At 38.0% G+C, this 22,902-nt stretch overlaps 1 protein-coding gene across 1 annotated transcript; it reads left to right on the forward strand.

Annotated features, from left to right (window-relative positions):
- The first annotated feature begins 1,479 nt into the window (after positions 1-1,479).
- On the forward strand, positions 1,480-14,374 carry pheta1 (PH domain containing endocytic trafficking adaptor 1). The gene is made up of 2 exons (XM_043715677.1): positions 1,480-2,622; positions 6,744-14,374. The coding sequence occupies exon 2, from the start codon at positions 6,754-6,756 to the stop codon at positions 7,636-7,638; it is 885 nt and encodes a 294-aa protein (XP_043571612.1). The 5' UTR covers positions 1,480-2,622; positions 6,744-6,753; the 3' UTR covers positions 7,639-14,374.
- Positions 14,375-22,902: the final 8,528 nt, after the last annotated feature.

Consider the following 22,902-nt stretch of genomic DNA (forward strand, 5'->3'; position numbering starts at 1 on the left):
ATTGGTAGTGGTCATGCTTTCAACTGTCTTCTTCCTGAACTCTGCAAGTGAATATGGTAAGTTGAATTGTACCAGTCTTGAGATGGGTGAGAGTAAGCATGTTTAAATTAAATTTGCCTGCTTCCTGGCAACACGGTGAGCTTTACAGGGATCAAAGAGCAGGCCTGTGGAGTCCATTGCAAGCAGGCACCAGATTTCAACTGCATGAAACAAGCATGAGTCAGAAGTACACCTGGATATGTGCGCTTATCTATCTGATATACAAACCTGGGCAGGATAATGCAAAGGAGGGTATCATCAAGCATGAGATTTGCAGCTCCTTTCACTCCTAACTGAAGAACAATTTCGGTGTGATGGGTGTGCCAGTATTTAAATATTCTACCAGATTTCAAAAATTGCAGTAACATGGCTGCCATTGTTTCATGTATGAGACAAACATTTTAACAAATGTACATGGAGAGAAATCCTACTTCTGCTCTGCTCAACATCTGAAGGATAACCTTTGATGATCCAAAGTAAAGCTGAAACAATGAATGAAAAAGCTGTAACAATGGTACCAAACCCATATCTTACATTCAGAGAGTCACTGATTGTGTGCAACAAATGGTTGTGCATGAAAGTAAACATAAAATATTTATAGAAAAAAAATGATCAAGTCAGCCATGATATTTAATCAAAATTCCATCTTACCCCAAGATATTTTAACCATGTATGCCCCCTTCCAACTCCTGTAGATGTGATACATATTAAAATATAGATCTCAAATACACAGATAGTTGAAAGACAGCATCAGCAAGTCAATACGTTGAGTCAATCTTGTATTCTGACTGGAAGAGAAAACAACAAGGATTAAATGTCACTGATTTTGGAGATGTCAGAAGGAAAGTAAGGGGTGAGGTCTGAATTTCTTGAAATTAGTTTGATCAATGAGACTGTATAACATCTTTCAACAAGATGAGCGAATACAGCAGCACAAAGTCACATATACTTTGTAATAGGAGAAAGTAAGGTCTGCAGATGCTGGAGATCAGAGCTGGAAATGTGTTGCTGGAAAAGCGCAGCAGGTCAGGCAGCATCCAGGGAACAGGAGAATCGACGTTTCAGGCATAAGCCTGAAAGAAGGGCTTATGCCCGAAACGTCGATTCTCCTGTTCCCTGGATGCTGCCTGACCAGCTGCGCTTTTCCAGCAACACATTTCCAGCTATACTTTGTAATAGAAAGCCAAGGGAATGAAATATGAGCCAAAGACATTTGATAGCTCAGAATGCACAGTAGAGGTAAAACTTTAAGAGAAATAAAATGTGTTGGAATAACCAGGCTAAGGTGCTATAACTTTAAAAGATCGTTTACCTAACTGCCTTTAATTAGAAATGTCTTTCAGCCTTTAAAGAGAAGAAGCAGGGAGATAATTTCTGATTAAAGTCAACAATTTCAAATAGGAAGTATTTAAAATAGGAAGATCTTCATGTAGAAAAACAGAGGTTTAAGAGGGAATTCGGGGTACTGAACCTTCAGGATTGCCATGGAAACTGGAATTTAAAAAGCTTAATCTCCTCTGCACTCTTGCCAGAAATTCAGGAGAGAAATCATTGCAGCATTAAAAGTATTTTGTTCAACCACTTTAGTTTATTGGTTACAAGAAAAATTAAGATGGCATTAATGGCAGTTTGATTGGTCATCCTGCCACATGATATGATTTAATCTCCAAAGATATCCAATACAGTTGGCAAACCTAACGGAGTTTCAAGGCATAAAACTGTGACCACTAAAGGTGCAATTGCCAATGGTAAAAAGCAAAGGGGGCAAGAATGCCAGAATCAAATGGGTGCAATTTGTGATGAAGCTGTAGGAGACAACAGTGGAGGTTATAGTGATAACTATAAGTATCTTGTATTTGTTCTTGAAATGTAAGTGTGCTGACAAGGCCAACATTTACTGCCCATTCCTAAGTGCCCTTGAAAAAGTGGTGATGAGTAACCTCCTTCAACTGCTGCACTCTATTTGGTGTGAGGCACACACCCACAGCAGTTGACACACCACAAAAGGCTTGCGAGGCTATTTCAGAATCAAGTGAAGAGTCAACTCCATTACTGTAGATCTGGAGTGGTATGTACAGCCATTTGAAGTGAGGGCAGCAGATTTCTCCTCTGAAGAGGGCAGATTTTTTTTTTAAACCACATTTTCCCAATCATGATTAACGAGGCAATCACCTTCTTCCAGGTAGACTGATGGATTAGTTGAATTTAAATTATTACCTAACTGCCTTCAATCAGAAATGTCTTTCAGCCTTTGAAGAGTTCAAATTTGAACTCGTACCTCTAAATCAGTCAGGTCTTTCTTTTTGGATGAGGACAGGGAAAGGGTTTAAAGAATATATACACATTTATTAGGAAGAAAAGATGGAGGTTGGGTCACAGTTTAAAAAAAAAAGATGAAGATGAAGAGAAAGAGGCTTCCCCAGGGAGAGATGTGGCTTGGCACAGAACCTGCTAAATGAACAAAAGCCATCCATCCTGGCTGGGCTGTGACGTCACGCGCTTTTCCTGGACTATCATTAAACGTAAAAGGAGAGACTAAAAAAAAACAATGAAGACCAGAGGAGACCTGAGAGAGGCGAGGCTGTGAGTAAAAGACACTCTTTTATATTACTGATAGACTATAGAGCGGCACTTTGATACAGCTAAGCGGCAAACCCTTTCCCTCTCTTCGCCACTTTCCATTTTCTTTTTACCTTTTTCCTTTCCAATTCTCCTCGAGCCCGAGGCCTTGGGAACGACCGAAAACAGCCGGACCGTCCGCCTCCACAACCACTCACTGACTTTCTACATTACGATTTTTTTTTTTGTCTGTTTTTCTTTCCTTAGGGAATGCGGTGATTTTAAAACGAGGTTCAGGCGCCGATTTCTCCAGAGGATGTATTTTTTTTAAAAAAAATAGAGAAATTGTCTACCTTCGCCGCCGCCGGTGACGCGCATGCGCCTCCGCTGGCTCTTGTTGGAGGGTCTGTGGGGTTTAGGGGGTTCCTCCATGAATTCAACACCTGGATCAGGGGGGTCCCTGACACCACCTCACATTACCCTACTCCACACTATCTAATCCCACCTCACCCCATCATAGCCAACCTTAGCCCACACCACCTAACCTCATTGCACACTAGCTTAAAATACCTCCCCCCCCACTCCACATAACAACTGCTTAACAATCCTAGGGCCCCTCTACCACAAAACACATTTTACTATAAAGCAACAAATTGCACAATAAAGCACAAATATAACATGTCTGTTCTATGTCTGACATTGTTATTCTATTTTGTTATTCTATTCTATGCATTGCTCAAAGGTTTACAGAAAGATAATCTTGCATGTTTTGTGGTGCTCTTCATAACTTAGGAGTATTGCTGAGTGCTTTAGAGACATTGAAATACTGTACTTTGTCAGCCAGTTTTGGTGTGGCAAGTTTTTTTTTTAACAAACTGATTCTTAGGTCCTCTGGACTGAGAATGACTGGTGTATTATCATCTGAGATGGCTGGTCTGTCCAGTGTGTGATCTGTGAGCTGTGTCAGTTTTTTTTTGGAACCACTGTCTATGCTGCCTCAAATATTTATCTAGTTTTCTTTTCAATGTGACAATTGTTTGAAATCTGTAGAATCTGATTACTGATGGTTGTATTTATTGGAAAGTTATCCATATTTATCAAAATAATTTATGATTTTGCACTTCCACCTTTTAAAATCCAATACCAATGAAGGCTTCTAATTATTAGTGGCAGACGGAGTTTAATTTCGATAAATGTGAGGTGCTGCATTTTGGGAAAGCAAATCTTAGCAGGACTTGTATACTTAATGGTACGATCTTAGGGAGTGTTGCTGAACAATGAGACTGTGGAACGCAGGTTCATAGCTCCTTGAAAGTGGAGTTGCAGGTAGATAAGATAGTGAAGAAGTCATTTTGGTATGTTTTCCTTTATTGGTCAGAATATTGAGTACACGAGTTGGGAGATCATGTTGTGGCAGTACAGGACATTAGTGAGGCCACTGTTGGAATATTGCGTGCAATTCTGGTCTCCTTCCTGTTGAAAGGATGTTATGAAACTTGAAAGGCTTCAGAAAGATTTACAAGGATGTTGCCATGATTGGAGGATTTGAGCTATAGAGAGAGGTTGAATAGGCTGGGGCTGTTATCCATGGAGCGTCGAAGGCTGAGGGGTAACCTTTTAGATGTTTATAAAATCATGAGGGGCATGGATAGCGTAAATAGACAGTCTTTTCCCTGGGATGGGGGAGTCCCGAACTAGAGGGCATAGATTTAGGGTGAGGGGGAAAGATATAAAAGAGACCTAAGGGGCAACCTTTTCACAGAGGATGCTACGTGTATGGAATAAACTACCAGCGGAAGTTGTGGAGGCTAGTACAATTGCAACATTTAAAAGGCATCTGGATGGGTATATGAATGAATAAGGAGGGAATATGACAGTTATCATAGAATCCCAACAGTGCAGAAAGAAGCCATTCAACCCATCAAGTCTGCACTGACTCTCCAAAGAGCATCCCACCCCGTCCCTATTACCAGGCTAGGTGCACATCCCTGGAGACAATGGGTCAATTTAGCATGGCTAATCCACCTAACCACGTCTTGAATTGAATCTGGCTCCCTGGTGCTATTTGTAACATACATAATTTTTCACACAGAAAGTAGTGTGTCTGGAAAAGGCTGTCCGAGATAGTGGTAGATGCAAGTACAATTTCATCATTTCAAAAATATATTTTAGACAGGTACATGAATGGGATAGAGTTGGAGGGATATGGACCAAACACAGGCAAATGGGACTAGTTTAAATTGTGAAATCTTGGTAGCATGGGCAAGTTGGGCTGAAAGGTTTATTTTCATGCTGTAGACTTCTATAAGTAAATTGTGCCCTAGCAATTTTCCATTTCTTAAATTAAAGCTACATCACATATTTTGTTAAGGTTCCATGTGGCACTGACACAATCAATTTCACCTCATATGATACAGCTGCAGTCAGATAGTTTACTTAATCTGAATGTGCATCCTTTTGTTTAGCTTTTTCCTGGGTAATTTCATGTTTCCTGTATTTTGGTGTGGCTTTTTAAGCTATTTCTCACTGAACTGAATTCAATGCATTAATTACAAGAAGGATTTATTTCCTCCTCCATGAGCATACTGTAAACCTCTATGATTCTAAGAAATATAAGTAATAAATGACCAAGGGGCAGCTGAGGAAGTCTCAACTGGTTAGCTCACATCCTTTAGGGATGATCACATTGCATCCTTTTCCAGGTTGGTCCAACTGTGACTCAAATCCTATATTGAAATCCCAGCAGCACTTTCTCATAGAGAGCCACTTGAGATGTCTACATGCAAAACATCAATTATTCAAGTCTCGTCCACCATTTGGAGAGCTGGCGGGGAACCACTGCCACATCTAAGGGAGATGCCTGACAGAATCAGAAAGCACTTCAGTGGCCACCTTTGACTCTTTTCCCCTGAGATTGAGGACCCCCAAAGCAGATGCCAGAACCCCCCAGGGCTGCTGGCTATGCATTGTGTCACCACCAGTGGGAGTGGAAGCTCAGGGTGGCCCTTGTTCCCATATCATTGGCACTCAGAGTGAGCAAGGATAGGTTGGGGATCATGGTGAGAATATCAGGGGAACATGGGTAGAAGACCAGGCCAGGGTTCGGCATTCAGCAATCCTCGCCCCTCTTCTCTGCTGGTTCCCCTGGTGAAGCACAGACTGCCTGAGAACCTACTCGGGTGTCAGCTTTGGGGTATGGGAAAGCTGTGAGGGCCTTCCCTGGTGGATCCCTGTGGCACCACAAAACTAAGGCAGGCTCCAGGATAATGGATGTCAAGTAACTCATTAATGAGCTGAATTAACATCCACTGATGACAGCCATTATTAGTCTACCCTTCCCACCACCTTAATCCAGGGTGGTTCTCCCACCAATGGTGACCCTCACATCAATGAGTGGGCCTGACCCACCCTGGAAACTGTCATTAAATCTAGGCCCAAGTCCAAAACAGAGGGTTGAGTTGGTCTTGGACTACGTTCAGAGATATATTATCTTCCAGCCTCCTCAACCCAAAGTAGATGTCTCTTGCCACTGTCACTTGTAACCTTCTGTAATAAAATAGTGATTTCACCATGTTATTGTGAACACTGCCAGTCAACATAAAGTGCTGGCTAACTGCTGGGCGGCACGGTGGCTCTGTGGTTAGCACTGCTGCCTCACAATGTCAGGGGCCTGAGTTCGATTCCAGCCTCAGGTGACTGTGTGGAGTTTGCACATTCTCCCTGCGTCTGTGTGGGTTTCCTTCGGTTTCCTCTCACGATCCAAAGCTGTACAGGTTAGGTGAATTTGCCATGCTAAATTGCTCATTGTGTTCAGGAATGTGTAGGCTAGATGCATTGTTCAGGGGTAAATATAGGATAGTGGGGTAGGGGAATGAGTCTGGGTGGGTTGCTGTTCAGAGGGTCAGTGTGGACTTGTTGGGCCAAAGGATCTGTTTCCACACTGTAAGGATTCTATGATTAAGATGAGAATGCTTTGTTTGTTGCAGTGTTATTAGTACTACAGACAAAAATTACCCTTCCAAAATATAACCAAATCTGTCACTCAAGGCTGAAATTCATATTTTACAGTAATTCTATAACTGTTTCATCAGAATGACGAACCTTGTTCTCCATTTAAAAAGTCCTTTGTGATTTGTTTTTTGTAGAAACTGAAACATGAAGTTAAATGAACGAAGTGTGGCATATTATGCCACCTGTGATTCTCCAACTGATAAAACTGGATACTTGCACAAAAAGGGAGAGCGAAACACTGCTTATCACAGACGCTGGTTTGTGTTGAAGGGTAATCTGTTTTTTTACTTTGAAGAAAAGGACAGTAAAGACCCAATTGGAGTGATCATACTTGAGGGATGTACTGTGGAGTTATGTGAATCTTCAGAGGATTATGCCTTTGCTATCAAGTTTGACAGTGCTAAATCACGAACATATAAAATGGCTGCTGAGAGCCAGCGAGAAATGGAATCTTGGGTTAAAGCTTTATCTCGTGCAAGCTTCGACTATATGAGAATTGTTGTGAAGGAACTCGAGAAACAATTGGAAGAGATGCAGCAAAATAGATCCAGCAGCCGTAAAACCCAGAAAAAATCACTATTGCGAAAGCAAGCAAACTATCCTCACAGTACACCACTAATCTCTCATAATTTCTCTGTATCTTATAAGATTCCTGTTAAGGAGAATGGTTATGTCCCCTGGAATACCATTCAAGATCAAACTATTGATAGTGAATTGAATGGTAAAGCACAGTCTGTTAATGACAATAATGATATCTCAAAATGTGTCTTAGACCATCCACCTGAAAGACCACTACATACACAACGCTTGCCACCACCTCTTCCTCCTAGGAGGAGATCAGCAACAGGAGGTGTAACATCTGCAATTGGTGGTCTGATGCTTGCCCAGGATGATAATACACCAACAGGAGTATTCAGCTTTACTAGATTACATGAATGGTTTGGTAGGGATATAATACAACTGCGAAGGCAATGGCAGGAGAACAAGTTTGGAAATATTGATCAATCACAACCAGATCAAATGGTTTGAATTAACACTATATCACTCCTTGTGCCGTTCCTTTGAAAGGACAATATTGAGCTTAAGTTTTAAACTTAATTCTGTTTCTTTGCCTCCACATTCTAATGTTTCATGGAAAGTACACAAACAATACTATACATAAACGTATTTTTAATTTCTATTAAAATCTGGCTGGAACCAGCAAGTGAAGCACTTACTATAGAAATTGAACATTTGGAGTGTTGTATATCATTTGCTTTTTCTTTCTATTTTAGCTTTACTATTCCTGATGGAGAAATGAAGATGCAACTTAAGGAAAGCCCTATTTTTTTTTTTAAATGGCCTAATGAGTAAAAGTACCAATTTGGTGCAGAATTAATGTCTGAATATAAAGGTTTGGCATCCAATACTTTCTCATCTCAGCCAGAACTTTTATTAATTTGCCATAGTAGTTGGCCATTGCCAGCTGGTGGGGGAGACTACTTGATGCCCCACCCTTTTGGGAATGGACTGCTAACAAGCTCTCTGTAGGTTTCTAAAAGAATAGCCGTCACTTGGAGCTACTGGTACCTATTCAATTGAATCACAGCATGTGACAGGTATAACCTTTTCTTTAATAAGTAGGTTCCTTTCCTCAAATAGATCTTGCAACCCATCACTGGCATTACTCAACAATTTTCCAGCACTGCCACCTCTTAAAAGTTCTGGTTTGAACTTGAATAACACTCATTTTACAAGGAGCTGCTTTACAAAACACTAATTCAAATAACTACTACACATTAGTCTTATGAAAATACATTGACGACAAATGCTAATTAATGTATAGTACTTTTATTTGTCATGTTTAAAGGGAACAGATACAGTACCTCAAGTGCCTTGATCAAACACCATAATAATTGAAGGCATCTGTAGAGGAATACATATTTATTGTTTGGAAATCCATTTGATTTGTTTTTTTAAAAAATAACTAAGTACTAACGTGTCAGGAGTTCCCAGGGGCTTGAATCAGGCAGCTTAAAAAAAACCACTACATACATGTTTCAAACCACCTCTGCTCCCTAGCATTGGTGTAATATGTAATACTGAGCCATACAGAACACATGTACTCCATGTTTGGTCCCTTGGTCTAGGCAGATTCAGTTGATCCCAGGTGAGATATGGGACAGGAGATAAAATTTGCTCAAGTTTCCTGAGGCAAAAGAACAAAAAGGTTGGATTGTTTTTCTGATTACCATCGAGTAACAATTGCTAGGAAGTACAAATGTAGATATTAAATGAGGACAGTTGAAGCATAGCTTGAGAGAATACTTTGTTGACACTCCCAGGTGAGTTGTACGAGCAAAGCCACACGTAGCACTGGGTCGAAAAACTGATGATTGGGAGTTAACTGTCTTTTAAACATGGCCCAATTATTCTTTTTCAACTGCAGTCACCCCTGGCTTTCTCAAAATGACTTTTTTTGGGTTTTTTCTGTCTGTGGAAGATTGTATGGTGATAGACAGAGTTGTTGGTCCTCGTAGAATACACCATTTCTAGGGTAGGGTGCCAACTAACTAGATCCTTTCCCATCATTTTTACACCTCCCGTGAGCTTTCAATAGATGGGGGCGATTTATTTTTAATTTTTATAGACCTTTTTTTTTAAAAACAAAACAAATTTATACGTGGATCTTTGGCAAGTTATTGGTTATATGATGTTCCGGTTCAAGTGGAATCTGTGAAAATTACTCTGGCTGTATTTTAAAGAAATCTTTTACCAAGGTTCTGATATTATTAATAAATGGATAGTGTTATTAATTATTAATTGTGGCATTTTCCAATAATTAGAATTCTAAGAGTGCACATCTGGTAAAAGTTCCATTTAGCATTATATAGGCAAAGTCAGCCAATGTCATTTGAGCATCACCACAAACTATAGCAGAATTGATTCATTAGTGGTGCAGTTTTAGTGGTCTATCTTTTGAACAACAAGGCCATGGTTGAAATTGACAGCACATCATCCAAAAATACAACTATGGCAGAATTTTTAAAATAAATTCTAGCATTTAACCTGTACTTTTATCTGCTGTTTGTCATTACCACTTCTGTAGTCAAATAATCAATTGCCAATCACTCCCCTGGCTCTTACTACAAAATCATTATTTGAAATATCATTGTCACTTATGGATCTGACATATTCAACATATGATTCCTCACCTTTTTATCTTCAGTTTGGGGGATAAAATATTTATTGGCGTGTGTAAAGAGAAGTGGAACATTTAGTGAAACAAAAGTGCAGGAAAATTATGAACATTTTAAATGAATGGTTAGATGTTTACTAAATGTTTCAAATTGGAGTTTGGCTATGAGGGGATACAATGTTTAAGTACTTGTTATTTTTGTTGCTATCCTCTCTTCACCCTCCCCAACAAGCACTCCTGAACATAAGTGTCAAACTATGAACAGCTAGTTTTTGTAACTGTAGTTGAAAAAGCAATGAATCAACTTTGGTGTTTGTTACCTTTTGATAGATTCTTCCTAAGCTATGAAATACGTTTAATATGCCAACTTACTTTCTCTTTTGGTTGGCAATGCTAAATATGATTACAGTTGAATAACCTTTTTATAAGCAAGGAAAAAAGATTTTGTTTCCAATATTAGATGTCACTTGACTATGTCATACACAGACATCACAAAGTATGGTAAAATAAATTCTTTCACATTCATAAAACGTATTAGATATCCTGAGGGCAGAATCAAAAATATTGTTTGTGGTTTTAGGTATAAGGATGCCTCTCCGTCAACTTCATTGTGTTTATGATTTTTGTGTACTATTAAATTCTTGATTTTTAAATAAATGCAATCATTTTAAGAGCAACTTTATGGATTACCACATTTTGCCATGACTGAGATGTAGCTTCACCCAGTATATTTCAAAAGTTGCACTTTAGAAATAAATATTTATTTGCATTATTCCCCTCATTAATTTGCTAAGCACACATATTGAAAGGTAAATGTTCAGAATAAACAAATCACTGGTGAGCATTATTTTCAAATTAAATGTAGAACTGCAAAAAAAGTGTGCTTGAAGCATAAATTGCATGATGATAATGGATGGGTTTTCTCAATATCCATATACCACCGCCATGTATAGAACAAATATTAGTTACATTTTTTTAAGTGTCTACATATATACAAGTGTTGCTGTTTGCCTTTTAGTTTATTTTAGGGCAGCAGGCTTCAAAAACCCAATACTTTATTCTTCAAAGCAAGGAAGTAATCTGGCCAGTATCTAAGTTAAACTATATTTGTCCCAGGGGACAGGTACAGGAATTGCTTTCAATAGCAATACAGTGATAAAGTTCTAAAAAGTATTGTAATGACTATTGCAGTGCCATTAAGTGATAGAAAGGGAGTGAACACAATTCAAGAGAACAGGGAAAAGCTGAGAAATTGGAAAATTCTGGTTATTTTTAATTGACAAAAATTGCACTTGAATCGTAGATTCATGATATAAATGACAGGGGTCATTGATTTTAAAACGTATAGTTCAGGCATGCTTCTAAGATATGCTTATGCCATAAAACATGCTTATGTTAAGTTCTGGAAGGCTAATAAAATTTCTGTTTCTGTACACATTAAAATTATAGAATCTAATTTATTCCTTTTTAGTTGTTGAAATTCATTAATCCTTTTTAATTTAAGAGTTTCCACTTGTGTGAATCTGCGACCAGTTGTTTTTGCCTCATTTAAAGACCTTTGCCTAGAAATTACCCATTAAGATACTAATGTACAATCCAAATGATTACTGTTTGATGAGACTTTTTCTTTAACAAAGACTTTATTCCATTTACTTTAAATCAATAGCACTTTTGAATTTCACTCAAAGATATTAGTATTTAAAAAGTCTATCTTTACAATTTCAAAGTCCTTGGCTTTAGATTGTAAACATGGTTACCCTGAAAATAACTCCAATACAGGTCACATTGGTGTGAAATCTACATTTTTCTTTTGTCCTAGCAACAAACGACCATTCTCTTGTATTTCTGTTATTCCAGTTTGTAACTGTCCAACCTGCTGCAACTTTGGCAGTTTACATCCAGTTTTTATTTGTAATTTTAGTTAGTTTACAATAAGCCTCTGTTATACTTGCATGGTTAAATAGTTGAGCTTGTATTGACCTGAAGTCGGAGTGACACACTGTAAAAGTTTATAAATCAGTTTATTTCTACAAATTTGTGCAACAGATTTCCTTTGATCATTATTAGTTTTATTTTCCACCATTAAACCTATTGATAATCAGTAGTGCTTCGGTAATGTTGATTTGCAGTTGGAGGAAAAAAAAAACTAAAGCCCTAATGATTTCCTGTGCAGATTATGTTATGGCATATAAAATGAATGTGGTGCTCACACCTGATCACTGGTGTAAATATATGTCTAATAACAATGATGCAGGTAGAGTTTGGGCTGGGTTATGATGCTTTCAGTTGTCAATATCAGCTGCCCAAATCTATAGTAAATTAATGGATGGCTTAACCGCTGGAAACAACACCTCAGATTAAATTCAACACCTACAGGAGGAGAGGAAAGTGGCAGAAAAGGAAATTGAAAATAAAGTAATTAGAAAGCATGTCTTCAATATGTTCCTGACATGATTAGGAACACGTAGTTAAACAACTGCCTTAAATTACTGCCATTGTGCATTTGTCATATCTTTGTCTTAATTTTAAAAGATATTCTTGGACAGGAAAACTATAATACATTTTTTAGTTTCTTGAGTGAGGCAAATTAATTGATGGAACATTAATGGTTGCACTTTGACATAAGTATTACAATTATTCTTCCATCAGATAATGAATATGATAATCATAAGTAATAATTACTTTGAGTATTTTCATGTTTACTACTGGTGTTTGACTATTGGAATTCTTGTCCTTTTGCAACCTGCAAACATTGCAGTGTAAGCAGTAACCCTGTATTTAATGATTTTTAAAGTTTTCATAGAATAACAAAACCATTTTTTGGTCATTTTGTTAATCCTCTTTTTGAACTTAGAACTTTGGAAATGTGCTGCAATATTTTAGTTATGCTATGCCAGTCTTTGGTTTCTTTGTTAAGGTGTTACACTAACCTTGAGTCACTATTACAAAATTATTGAAACCATGGTTATGAGGTATGAAAAAACTACAAATTAAACTTTTGCCTATCAAGTAATTATTTCTTATTGGTTCTGATATGTCCATTTTATGTGGCAAGGTTCAATTTCTATACCTGTAAGCTATTCTAGACCAATTGTTCAGCATCTTTAAAATCACCAATGTGTTAACAGATGGTTCGCAGAATATGTATACCTTGGAGAAAATTAAGTATTTGTTTAATACAATATTGTCAGCGGAAATCGCTGCTAGCCATAGGGGCTATCATGACTCTATTACCAATTTGTATTAATATTAGCAGAGAACTCTATACATACACTTCCACAAAGCAGGAACCTTCATATATACGTTATTTAACAAATTTTAAGAAACCAAAGAAAAGTACTCACAATAATAAAACCTCACTCTCACTGAGCTTTTCATTTTATAATATTTCAAAAAGTAAATAAAGTGGATAAGGCACACTGTACATATTTGAGTATTAATTTTCCATGCTCAAACTTGCCTGATAAGGTCTTATTTGTTATACAGAAATGCAATTGCAAATCTGGCTAGTGGCTAACCTATTGGACAACATTGAATTAGAATACATTGTAAGATTTAAATCTGCATTTTCCTCAATGATGGTCTGGATTTACTTCTGTACCTTGTTTTAAAAGTAACTTTTCTCAACAGATTTAAAAAATGCTTTTGAATATATGTCCAGAAAATGTAAAAAGATTTAAAACCCAAAAAAGCAAAAGTACAATTTCGTTGAAATAAAGCCATATAGATATTTTGCACAAGATATTGCTTTTGTACAAAAACTCAAACCATATGACAAGGCTGAAAATTGTTCAATTCTTAATATGTAGGTTTAATTATATTTGTTTATGTTTCTAGTATATAAATATTTTTTAGAATATGAAAAGGTACTGTCATTGTTTAGGATAGCATAATACTTTTATATTTAGGCTCAAGTTTTTGAATGTAATGCTGTCTGATTATATTCCTTTTTGCAGTAAAGCTGTTGTAGTTCATCCTACGTTTAGCTTTTTATTGACTGAAGAAAGCCATTGATAAGCATGTGCTTTGATTTTGAAGTTTGCAGGAAATAAATACAAAATTAATATGGTATTATAGTCCTCATATTTCAATTGCTTTTCAGTTTGAACTTTTAGTTGCCCAAAGGCATACACTAAACTCCATAGCTCCTTGTTTAATGAGCTTGTGTAAAAGTTGATCCTGTTTGAGTTAAAGTAAACTGCATACATATGTGCCAAACAAATATTATATTTTAGATTGTTGAAATAATATTCCTTATTTTTCTGTGGGGAATTTTTGATTTTGGTTTCATTTAATGCATTAAGCTATTTGCTTAACTTTTTGTATAAGGTGGTAATTTGTCTCTTTGGAGTAATAAGATTTTATTGAACTTTAAGTCTAATACTTTTTTGTAATTATATTTCATTTGCATGGAATATCTTTATTCTGATGTATTGGCTACCAGCATAATTGCATGAATGATCAATTTGTTTTTGGATCCATGATTTATGGAAGTGTTTACCACCTGCCTACTTATAATAAAATGCATTAAGGAATGTGTGCACTTGTATTTGAATGTTTCTTTTGCACAAAATTAACTGATTTTTGAGAAGTCCAATTAAAACCAAATCCCATTGGATTACATTCTGAGTATAATTTTAGCCCATTTAGGGGCATACACTGTCTTTAATCAAGCTTCTCACAATACCCTACTCCAAATTGATCAAACCTAAGACTATGATTCTGAAATCACACATGCAGACAGCAGTATGAATTAATGGTTTCCTAATCTTCTAAAGGCATTTAGCCAAAAGCTTAGCCAATTTATAGTACATTGTTGCAACATTTTTGAAGTTCCCATTCAGTAAATACCAAACCAAAAAGTTTAACTTTATGAATGATTAATGTGCTATTGAGTACAATACCATATTCAATCAATTTGCCATTTAAAAACAGCAATATTTTTAAACAAACACTTAGTGATCTTCCAGATCATTGCAGTTTTGACAACTAAATTTCAATGAAACTTTAGATTGTGTACTTCTGTCCTGGGGCTAGTTTATAAGAGGATAATGGAAATAATGTTGGCTGGAGAACCATACACTGCCGCTGGAAAATTTGCTTGCTTCATTACATGAATTGGACAGCAAAAGGCCTTTGATGAAGAACCTTGACTGTGGAAGAATCTCCTGCCTTTTCCACCATGAACTGTTGACCATTGAAAAGCCAGTAATTCTTCATTACTAAGCAGCGCCACCAGAGAGGCAGTGGCTGTTGCTGGTACTACACATACACACAATCCAAGATTCTGAGACCCAGGAAACTGATGATGATTACCAATTGAAAATGCATAAGAGACTAGAAGTAAATGAGTGAATTGGAATAGGGAACGAACAATAACAAGGAAGAAAACAAAATGGATATGGAGGAAAGATGACAGCAGACAGTGATGCTCCTGCTGGAGTTCCTCTGCCTTTTTTTGTTTCTCTTTTTTTTCTGTTCCATTAGACCCAGAGCTGAATCCCAAAGGAGTGGCAGGCATGGGCAGTGAGTCCCAGAGCAGCGTGAGGGCAGAGTCCCGGATGGAGACTGGTGCAGGGGGACAGTCCTGGAACTTAGCTTTCAGTCTGCTCTCAGCTGCTCCAAGGTTTGTGTGGAGCAGGTACTGCTGTTGGACTGGGGTCTGGCGTGGGCAGTCTGACTACTTGCTGAGGCCTTGTGCTGAGCTGTTTATAATGTAATACCTGTTTGATTTTTTTTTTTAACCAGACTCTAATGTCAAACCTTTAACAATGTCTTATTTCTAACTCTTATTTTTTAAATTCTATAAAGTAATGCTCTATTACTCTCTTGTATCCAAGATTTGTACTGAGATACATTGTACCTAAGAGGGTACCATAAGAGACACATTGTAAAAATGTTCGCTTTACTCCTACAATGGAGTACATGTGACAATAAAAAAACATTCTGTTGAAATGTTAAAGGAATCAAAAACATTTGGGAGTTCACTGAATTGGTAGAATAACTCCTTGATGTAGTTGAGTTTCATAAAGTACAACTTTAAATGAAACAACATTAAACAAATCAGATTCTACTGTTACAAGCAATGTAAAAGCTGCAGTTAGGTTCTGTGGGAACTTTTTTTCATCAGAGGAAGCTCCCACAGAATGTAATGTAATCAAAATTAAAACACCATACCCTGTAAGCTGAAATACTGTACATCCTTATATTCCTATACTTATTAAGTAACCTTTTTACATTTAATGAAAGACACATGCAGAATTTTTCCACCTACCTGTCCTATTTGTCAACACTCTGGCTGCCAGGTCCTTAACTTGCTACCTCTCCTGCTCCCTGCTTCTAGCCTACCAGCTCTTTTGCTCTTCCAATTTTCTGGTTCACCATCTCTGACTCTCCAACCTAACAGATCCCTGTCTTTCCTCCTCCCCGTCCTCTGGCTTGTCACCTCTCTTGCTCTCTGCTGTCTGGCTTACTGGCTTTCCTGCTCACCACTGCCTCACTTTCTTACCTTTTGGCTCATCGAATCTCCCACACTCTGACCCTCCAGCATGCTGCCTGTGCTGCTCCCAAACCTCTGGATCACCGGCTCTCCCATTCCACACTGCTGGCTCACCACCTCTCCTGCTACTTACGTTTTCTTTAAATGCAACAGCACATCAGACGTATGGTATTTTGCAAGGGACTTTCATGATTGCAGGATGTCACAAACACTTTGCAGGCAAGAAAATACTTTTGTAATGTAATCACCACTGCAATACAGGAAACGTAACAGACAACACTGAAATAAGAATCAGATAAACGGCTAGTGTAGAGAAACAATGTTTATAAAGTAAATTAGAAACCAAAGTAGCCAGTTAGCCCATCAAATCCATGCTAACTCTAGAGCAATTTGATCAGTCCCATCACTGTGCTGGATTCCTGCAACCCTGCAGGTTAACTGTTTTCAGGTATCCATACCAATTTCCTTTTAAAATCACTTGTCCATCCCTTCTACTATCCACATAGGCAATATGTTCCTGGTCATCACCACTTGTTGCCTATCAGCCCTGAGTTGCTTATCCAAAAAATTAAAACTAACCCTTAAACCTAGAAAATCTGTTCATGCTAACGAAGCTTTATGTATATCTGTCCTAATTGTCTCTGCTTCTATCAAATCTCCCTCAATCTTCTTTGCTCTAAAGAGAACATCCCAAGCTTCTATAGCCTTGCCTCATAACTAAAATCCCTCATCTCAGTAAGTCTCTCTTGCAGAGAGAAAGTTAGGGCTGTAGATCAGGATCAAGAGTGTGGTGTTGGAAAAGCCTGTCAGGCAGTATCTGAGGAGCAGGACAATCGAAGTTTTAGGCAAGAGCCCTAAATCAGGAATTCCTGACCACACTCTTGACTCTAATCTCTTTTGCACCCTCCCTTCTGAAAGAGTGATGACCAGAATTGAATGCAATATTACAGTTGTGGTCTAAACCAACGCTTTAAAGAGATTTTGCATAACTTCCCTACTGTTGTCCTCAATACTTGTTTTATGCAATTCACAATCCCTTATGCTTTGTTAGTTATTCTTTCAATATCTGTCACCTTCAAAAGTTTAGGTACATGAATAAATAGGTCCCAGGTCACTGTACATTGGTACACACTTTGGAAATGTGTCATTTAGTTTATAGTGTCTCTTCCTATTGTTTTGACTGAATACCATACCTTAACTTTTTCTGTATGAAATGTATTTGATACTCCTCTATGCATTCCTGCTAACTCACCCATGCTGTTTTGAAGTCAATCGGTATCATTGTCATTGAGTACCAAATTGTCAAATTTATAATTCAGCAATTTGAAATTTTACCTCTATTCTAATATCCAAGTTATTTATATATATCAAAAAGGCAGTGCGTGTGAGCACCACTGATTCTCTGATTTAGAGATGAGTGGACATCACTGAGCCACAGCCAATGTCTTACAAGAATATGAGCATTTTGCCATATAGCAAACAACATCTTATTGTACTCATGTGAAGCAAAGTTTCTTTTAAAAGACTTCAATTGCCAGTAGACATTTAAAAATATTATTCTATTGCTGTGTCCAGCCTGAGTTTCCCATAGATAGTGAAGGATCTTCGTGAACTACAGAAGACATTGCATTGAATATGTTCCTAAGAATGCTGGAGAGTAGGGAATTCCAAGACATTAACCCAATGGTGATGGCAAATGGCAATCCAGAGGTATATATAGCAACAACAGTCAAGGATGAAGCACTAAGGAAATATGTATGGCCTGGAACAAACTCTCCCACTGCTTAAGCAGATGACTTAACATAGCTGACTTAACCACACATTTAGACAGGGTTTCCAAGTTTCAACTGAGACCATTAGGTTTGCTTTCAAACTAACCATAGTAAACATTGAGCCAGTAGGTTACTTACTAGGCATATCCGTATGAGGGTCAATGGGCTGCTTTCTTGAGGCCTTTCCAATGTCAGGGCATGAAGGAATCCATGTTGTAATGTTCTATCACACTAGAAGCACTCAAACTAGGTTATGAGCAAAACTAATGACCAAGCAGCATTAATGTTTGAAATTATTGGCCTTCGTTGTAAGGTATTATTGTGGTTCTGTTCGCCGAGCTGGGAATCTGTGTTGCAGACGTTTCGTCCCCTGTATAGGTGACATCCTCAGTGCTTGGGAGCCTCCTGTGAAGTGCTTCTGTGATGTTTCCTCAGGCATTTATAGTGGTTTGTCTCTGCCACTTCTGGTTGTCAGTGCCAGCTGTCTGCTGCAGTGGCCGGTATATTGAGTCCAGGTCGATGTGTTTGTTGATAGAATCTGAGGATGAGTGCTATGCCTCGAGGAATTCCCTGGCTGTTCTCTGTTTGGCTTGTCCTATAATAGTAGTGTTGTCCCAGTCGAATTCATGTTGCTTGTCATCTGCGTGTGTGGCTACTAAAGATAGCTGGTCGTGTCGTTTCGTGGCTAGTTGATGTTCATGGATTATGGATTGTTAGCTGTCTTCCCGTTTGTCCTATGTAGTGTTTTGTGCAGTCCTTGCACAAATTCCCAGCTCGGCGAACAGAATCACAACAACGAGGACCCGAACTACAAATCTTCTCACAAACGTTATAAGGTATTAATAAAATAAAATAAAAATCAACTACACAGACTTAACAGTTCTTTCTTGTGAAATATAAACTTCTCTGGATTGAGTTGATGAGATGTAGAGTATTTTTTCATCCAAGATATGTATACCTTTGGGAATGTTTGAGTTAGTTAGATCGGAAAATGAAGTTAAATGAGGAACTTTAAATTTGTTATAACTTCTTTTCCTAGTTAAAGTAATCACATTAAACTGCTGACTCCTCTTACTCTATCTAACTTTCTCTTACTCTATCTAAGTTTCTTTCTTACTAATTACTCTTTCTTTCTGATGTAAATTCTTCTACAATTGGGCATGCTAGAAGTTTTTTTTTCTTCATAATCATCTTCTCTATCTTCAACAAGAAGTAAGCCTTTCTGTGCATGTGACAAGCTACAGTACTTCTGATCACTGTTAGTAGGCTATATAGCAGACCTCCGACTCATTTTGAGGCCAGATATTTAGGAACGTTAGGCATTCCCAACTACGTGGCAGGTTAGGCTATGAATAGACTATAATGGTGTTTTGGGGAGAAACATTCTGGGGCAGCATTGTTGCAATAAACAACATAGCATGATTTTTCTCAGTTTTATAATACTATGTGAAAGCAAGATGCTTTGCAATGAAAAATATAATCCAGTCTCATGTGTTTCAGATCAAAACCTCATGTCCTTGAACTCCTTGATGACACAGAAGAAAATACAGAATAAGAACAGGATAACCAGTCATTATATCAGTTTCAGTACAACAAAGGTGATTTCTCTGACAGAATACTGTAGTGTATAACTGCTACATCAGTTCCATTATCATAGCACCAGGTGGCACTGAAGGACTACAAGGGAGAAGCCTATTGCAACATTAGCAGAAATTCATCTAATTCCATCTTAATAATAATGATATGTGCTTCCTTGTATTAAAGAAAAAAATGTAAACATTTCAGATTCTTTATTATACATGTACTTGACAAAAGGATATATGAAACACTGATGTGATGCTGATGCTGAAATATTCCTTTTCTTTAATTTGTCTGGCTTATTCAACTGCAAGTGGTTACCTAACTGACTCACTTTTCAGGATTTCCTCAGTCATAACTCTAACTGTATTCTACTAGTTTGCTAGGGGACAAGCTTTAATCTATACTTCTATGGTTCATTGACATTCTAGTTATCATAATTTTATGTATTTAATAAGTCGGGCAGTACAGTGGCTCAGTGGTTATCATTGCTGCCTCATAGTGCTATGGACCTGAGTTTAAGTTGAACTGGCTCAGTAACGAAACAGTATAGAATGAAACACATGCTGAAAATATGGGTCTGCAATGTGCTGTCTGCTTTTTACTTAGCCTCACTGGTGTAATGACCAAGACGTCACCATTGGCTTCTGAGTTAATGGACTAAGGGAGAAGTGCTTCCTGCAACAAATGATTTGTACTTGGAGTAAATGATTGTACGTGGCTGAAATGCATCCTTCTCTAGTGGTCAAATTTAGGATTGGATGGCCATTCAAATCAATTTATGCCTCACTGTGAGTAAACTGCTTCATCAGAGGAGAATCAAGAGAATCCTAATAGATTGAGAAATAACACTGGAATCGTCTTTGTTGTTTGCATTCTGGTTTTCTCTGGGAGAAAGGGACAATAGTATATCTGTCAGCATTGCCCAGGCACTTACAGATTCAAAATTGTGAAATTTCAGAAATTATTTTCAGTAGAATAGGTGGACCAAACTCTGACATCTGTCAGCACCATCACTCAATATGGAAAGTTAAATTTTAAGTCCTTTTTGGAGCAATTTCTGGAATAGCATTGCTGAATTTTATGCATAAATTCCGTGCCAGTTCCCCTCATGAAGCTGTTGGTTGTATATTGGGCTATGATTTCATGGGTGCTATTAACCATTAGCTTTAATTGTATGTATCAACGACTGGGTCCAATCCTGCATACCCATGAGAATTACTGAACAGAGGTCTTAAGATGGCAGTCAACAGCAATGCCACAGTTCTCCCTTCCCCAGAGAAACAAATTGTAGCACCTCTACCCAGAGCGAGATTATTTAATCCAGAACAGAATAGAATAGGTATTGAAGCTGGTTCAACAATTTACTGCATAAACTGACTAGGAAGGCTTTTTAAAAATAAGTGCAAATATGCATTTAAAATATCAATATAATGTTAAAATCATTTTTAAAAACTGGGGGGGAGGTCCTTGGGAGACTGAGCATTTTTGAAATCTAAGCAAATGGTTCACTGCAAGATTTTGCAGAACTAAATGATAAATGGCAAGGGACAACACATAAAGGTGCCACTTGAAACCTAAAGCAGAAATTCACTGGAGAAAATATGTTGTTTTCAGCAGTAGTTTCTATAATTATATAATTTTAATTTATCTTAGTAATGGCCTCACTTAGAATAATCATGTCAAATGTTAAAAATAATTAACAAGCTCATTAAGCAAAGGAAATTACTTAAAGCACATTTATGCTTCTGTGATCATTTTCAATTTTTCTTGCTTAAACAGTTCACATAAGAAGGAGAACAAGGCAACATGTCTGGTCCCAGTCACAGCTAGTATTGCTGTTAGCCATTGCCAGGAGTTGTTCAAGATCACCCAGGCGAAGATAATTGATATTGACTGCATGGAGATACCTGACCATTACTGGGCAGTTCCTTGCACAATACAATTGAGTTACCGATGTGTGTAAGGTGGATAAATTGAACCAGTGAAGGTTTGTAGCTCGGGTGAGGTTTAGGGTGTAGGTTTGCTCACTGAGCTGTAGGTTTGATATCCAGACGTTTCATTACCTGGCTAGGTAACATCATCAGTGACGACCTCCAAGTGAAGCGAAGCTGTTGTCTCCTGCTTTCTATTTATATCTTTCTCCTGGATGGGGTTCCTGGGGTTTGTGATGATTTCATTTCCTGATTGTTTTCTGAGGGGTTGATAGATGGCATCTAGATCTACGTGTTTGTTTATGGCATTGTGGTTGGAGTGCCAGGCCTCTAGGAATTCTCTGGCATGTCTTTGCTTAGCCTGTCTCAGGATAGATGTGTTGTCCCAGTCGAAATGGTGGTTTTTTTTCATCCGTGTGTAGGGCTACGAGGGAGAGAGGGTCGTGTCTTTTTGTGGCTAGCTGGTGTTCGTGTATCCTGGTGGCTAACTTTGTTCCAGTTTGTCCTGTGTAGTACTTGTGGCAGTCCTTGCATGGAATTTTGTAGATGACGTTGGTTTTGTCCATGGGTTGTACTGGGTCTTTTAAGTTTGTTAGTTTTTGTTTGAGAGTGTTGGTGGGTTTGTGTGCTACTAGGATTCCGAGGGGTCTTAGTAGTCTGGCTGTCATTTCTGAGACTTCTTTGACGTATGGTAAGGTGGTTAGGGTTTCTGGCTGTGTTTGGTCTGCTTGTCGTGGTTTGTTCTTGAGGAATCTGCGGACTGTATTTTTTGAGTATCCGTTCTTCTTGAATACGTTGTATAGGTGGTTCTCCTCTGTTTTCCGAAGTTCATCTGTGCTCTAGTGTGAGGTCGCTCATTGGAATAGTGTTCTGATACAGCTTCGTTTGTGTGTGTTGGGATGGTTGCTGGTGTAGTTAAGTATTTGGTCAGTGTTTGTCGGTTTTCTGTATACGCAGGTTTGTAGTTCTCCGTTGTCCTTTCTTTCAACTGTGACATCCAGGAATGCGAGTTTGTTGTCGGTTTCTTCCTCCTTGGTGAACTTTATGCCTGTGAGGGTATTGTTGATGATGTTAAATGTCTCATCTATCTTGTTTCATTTTGTGATGACAAAGGGTCATCTATGTAGTGGACCCAGATTTTTGGTTTGATGGTTGGTAGGGCTGTTTGTTCTAGTCTTTGCATTACCGCTTCTGCTATGAATCCTGATAGCGGACATCCCATGGGTGTGCCGTTGGTTTGTTTGTAGACTATGTTGTTGAAAGTGAAGTGGGTGGTGAGGCACAGGTCCACTAGCTTCATGATGTTTTTGTTGGTAATGTGATTGATGGTGG

The sequence above is a fragment of the Chiloscyllium plagiosum genome, chromosome 25 (assembly GCF_004010195.1).
Source record: "Chiloscyllium plagiosum isolate BGI_BamShark_2017 chromosome 25, ASM401019v2, whole genome shotgun sequence".
Classification (NCBI taxonomy): domain Eukaryota; kingdom Metazoa; phylum Chordata; class Chondrichthyes; order Orectolobiformes; family Hemiscylliidae; genus Chiloscyllium; species Chiloscyllium plagiosum.

Bases quoted from the DNA above. Each gene is read 5' to 3' on its own strand.
- pheta1 (XM_043715677.1), top strand. From the start codon at position 6,754: ATGAAGTTAAATGAACGAAGTGTGGCATATTATGCCACCTGTGATTCT.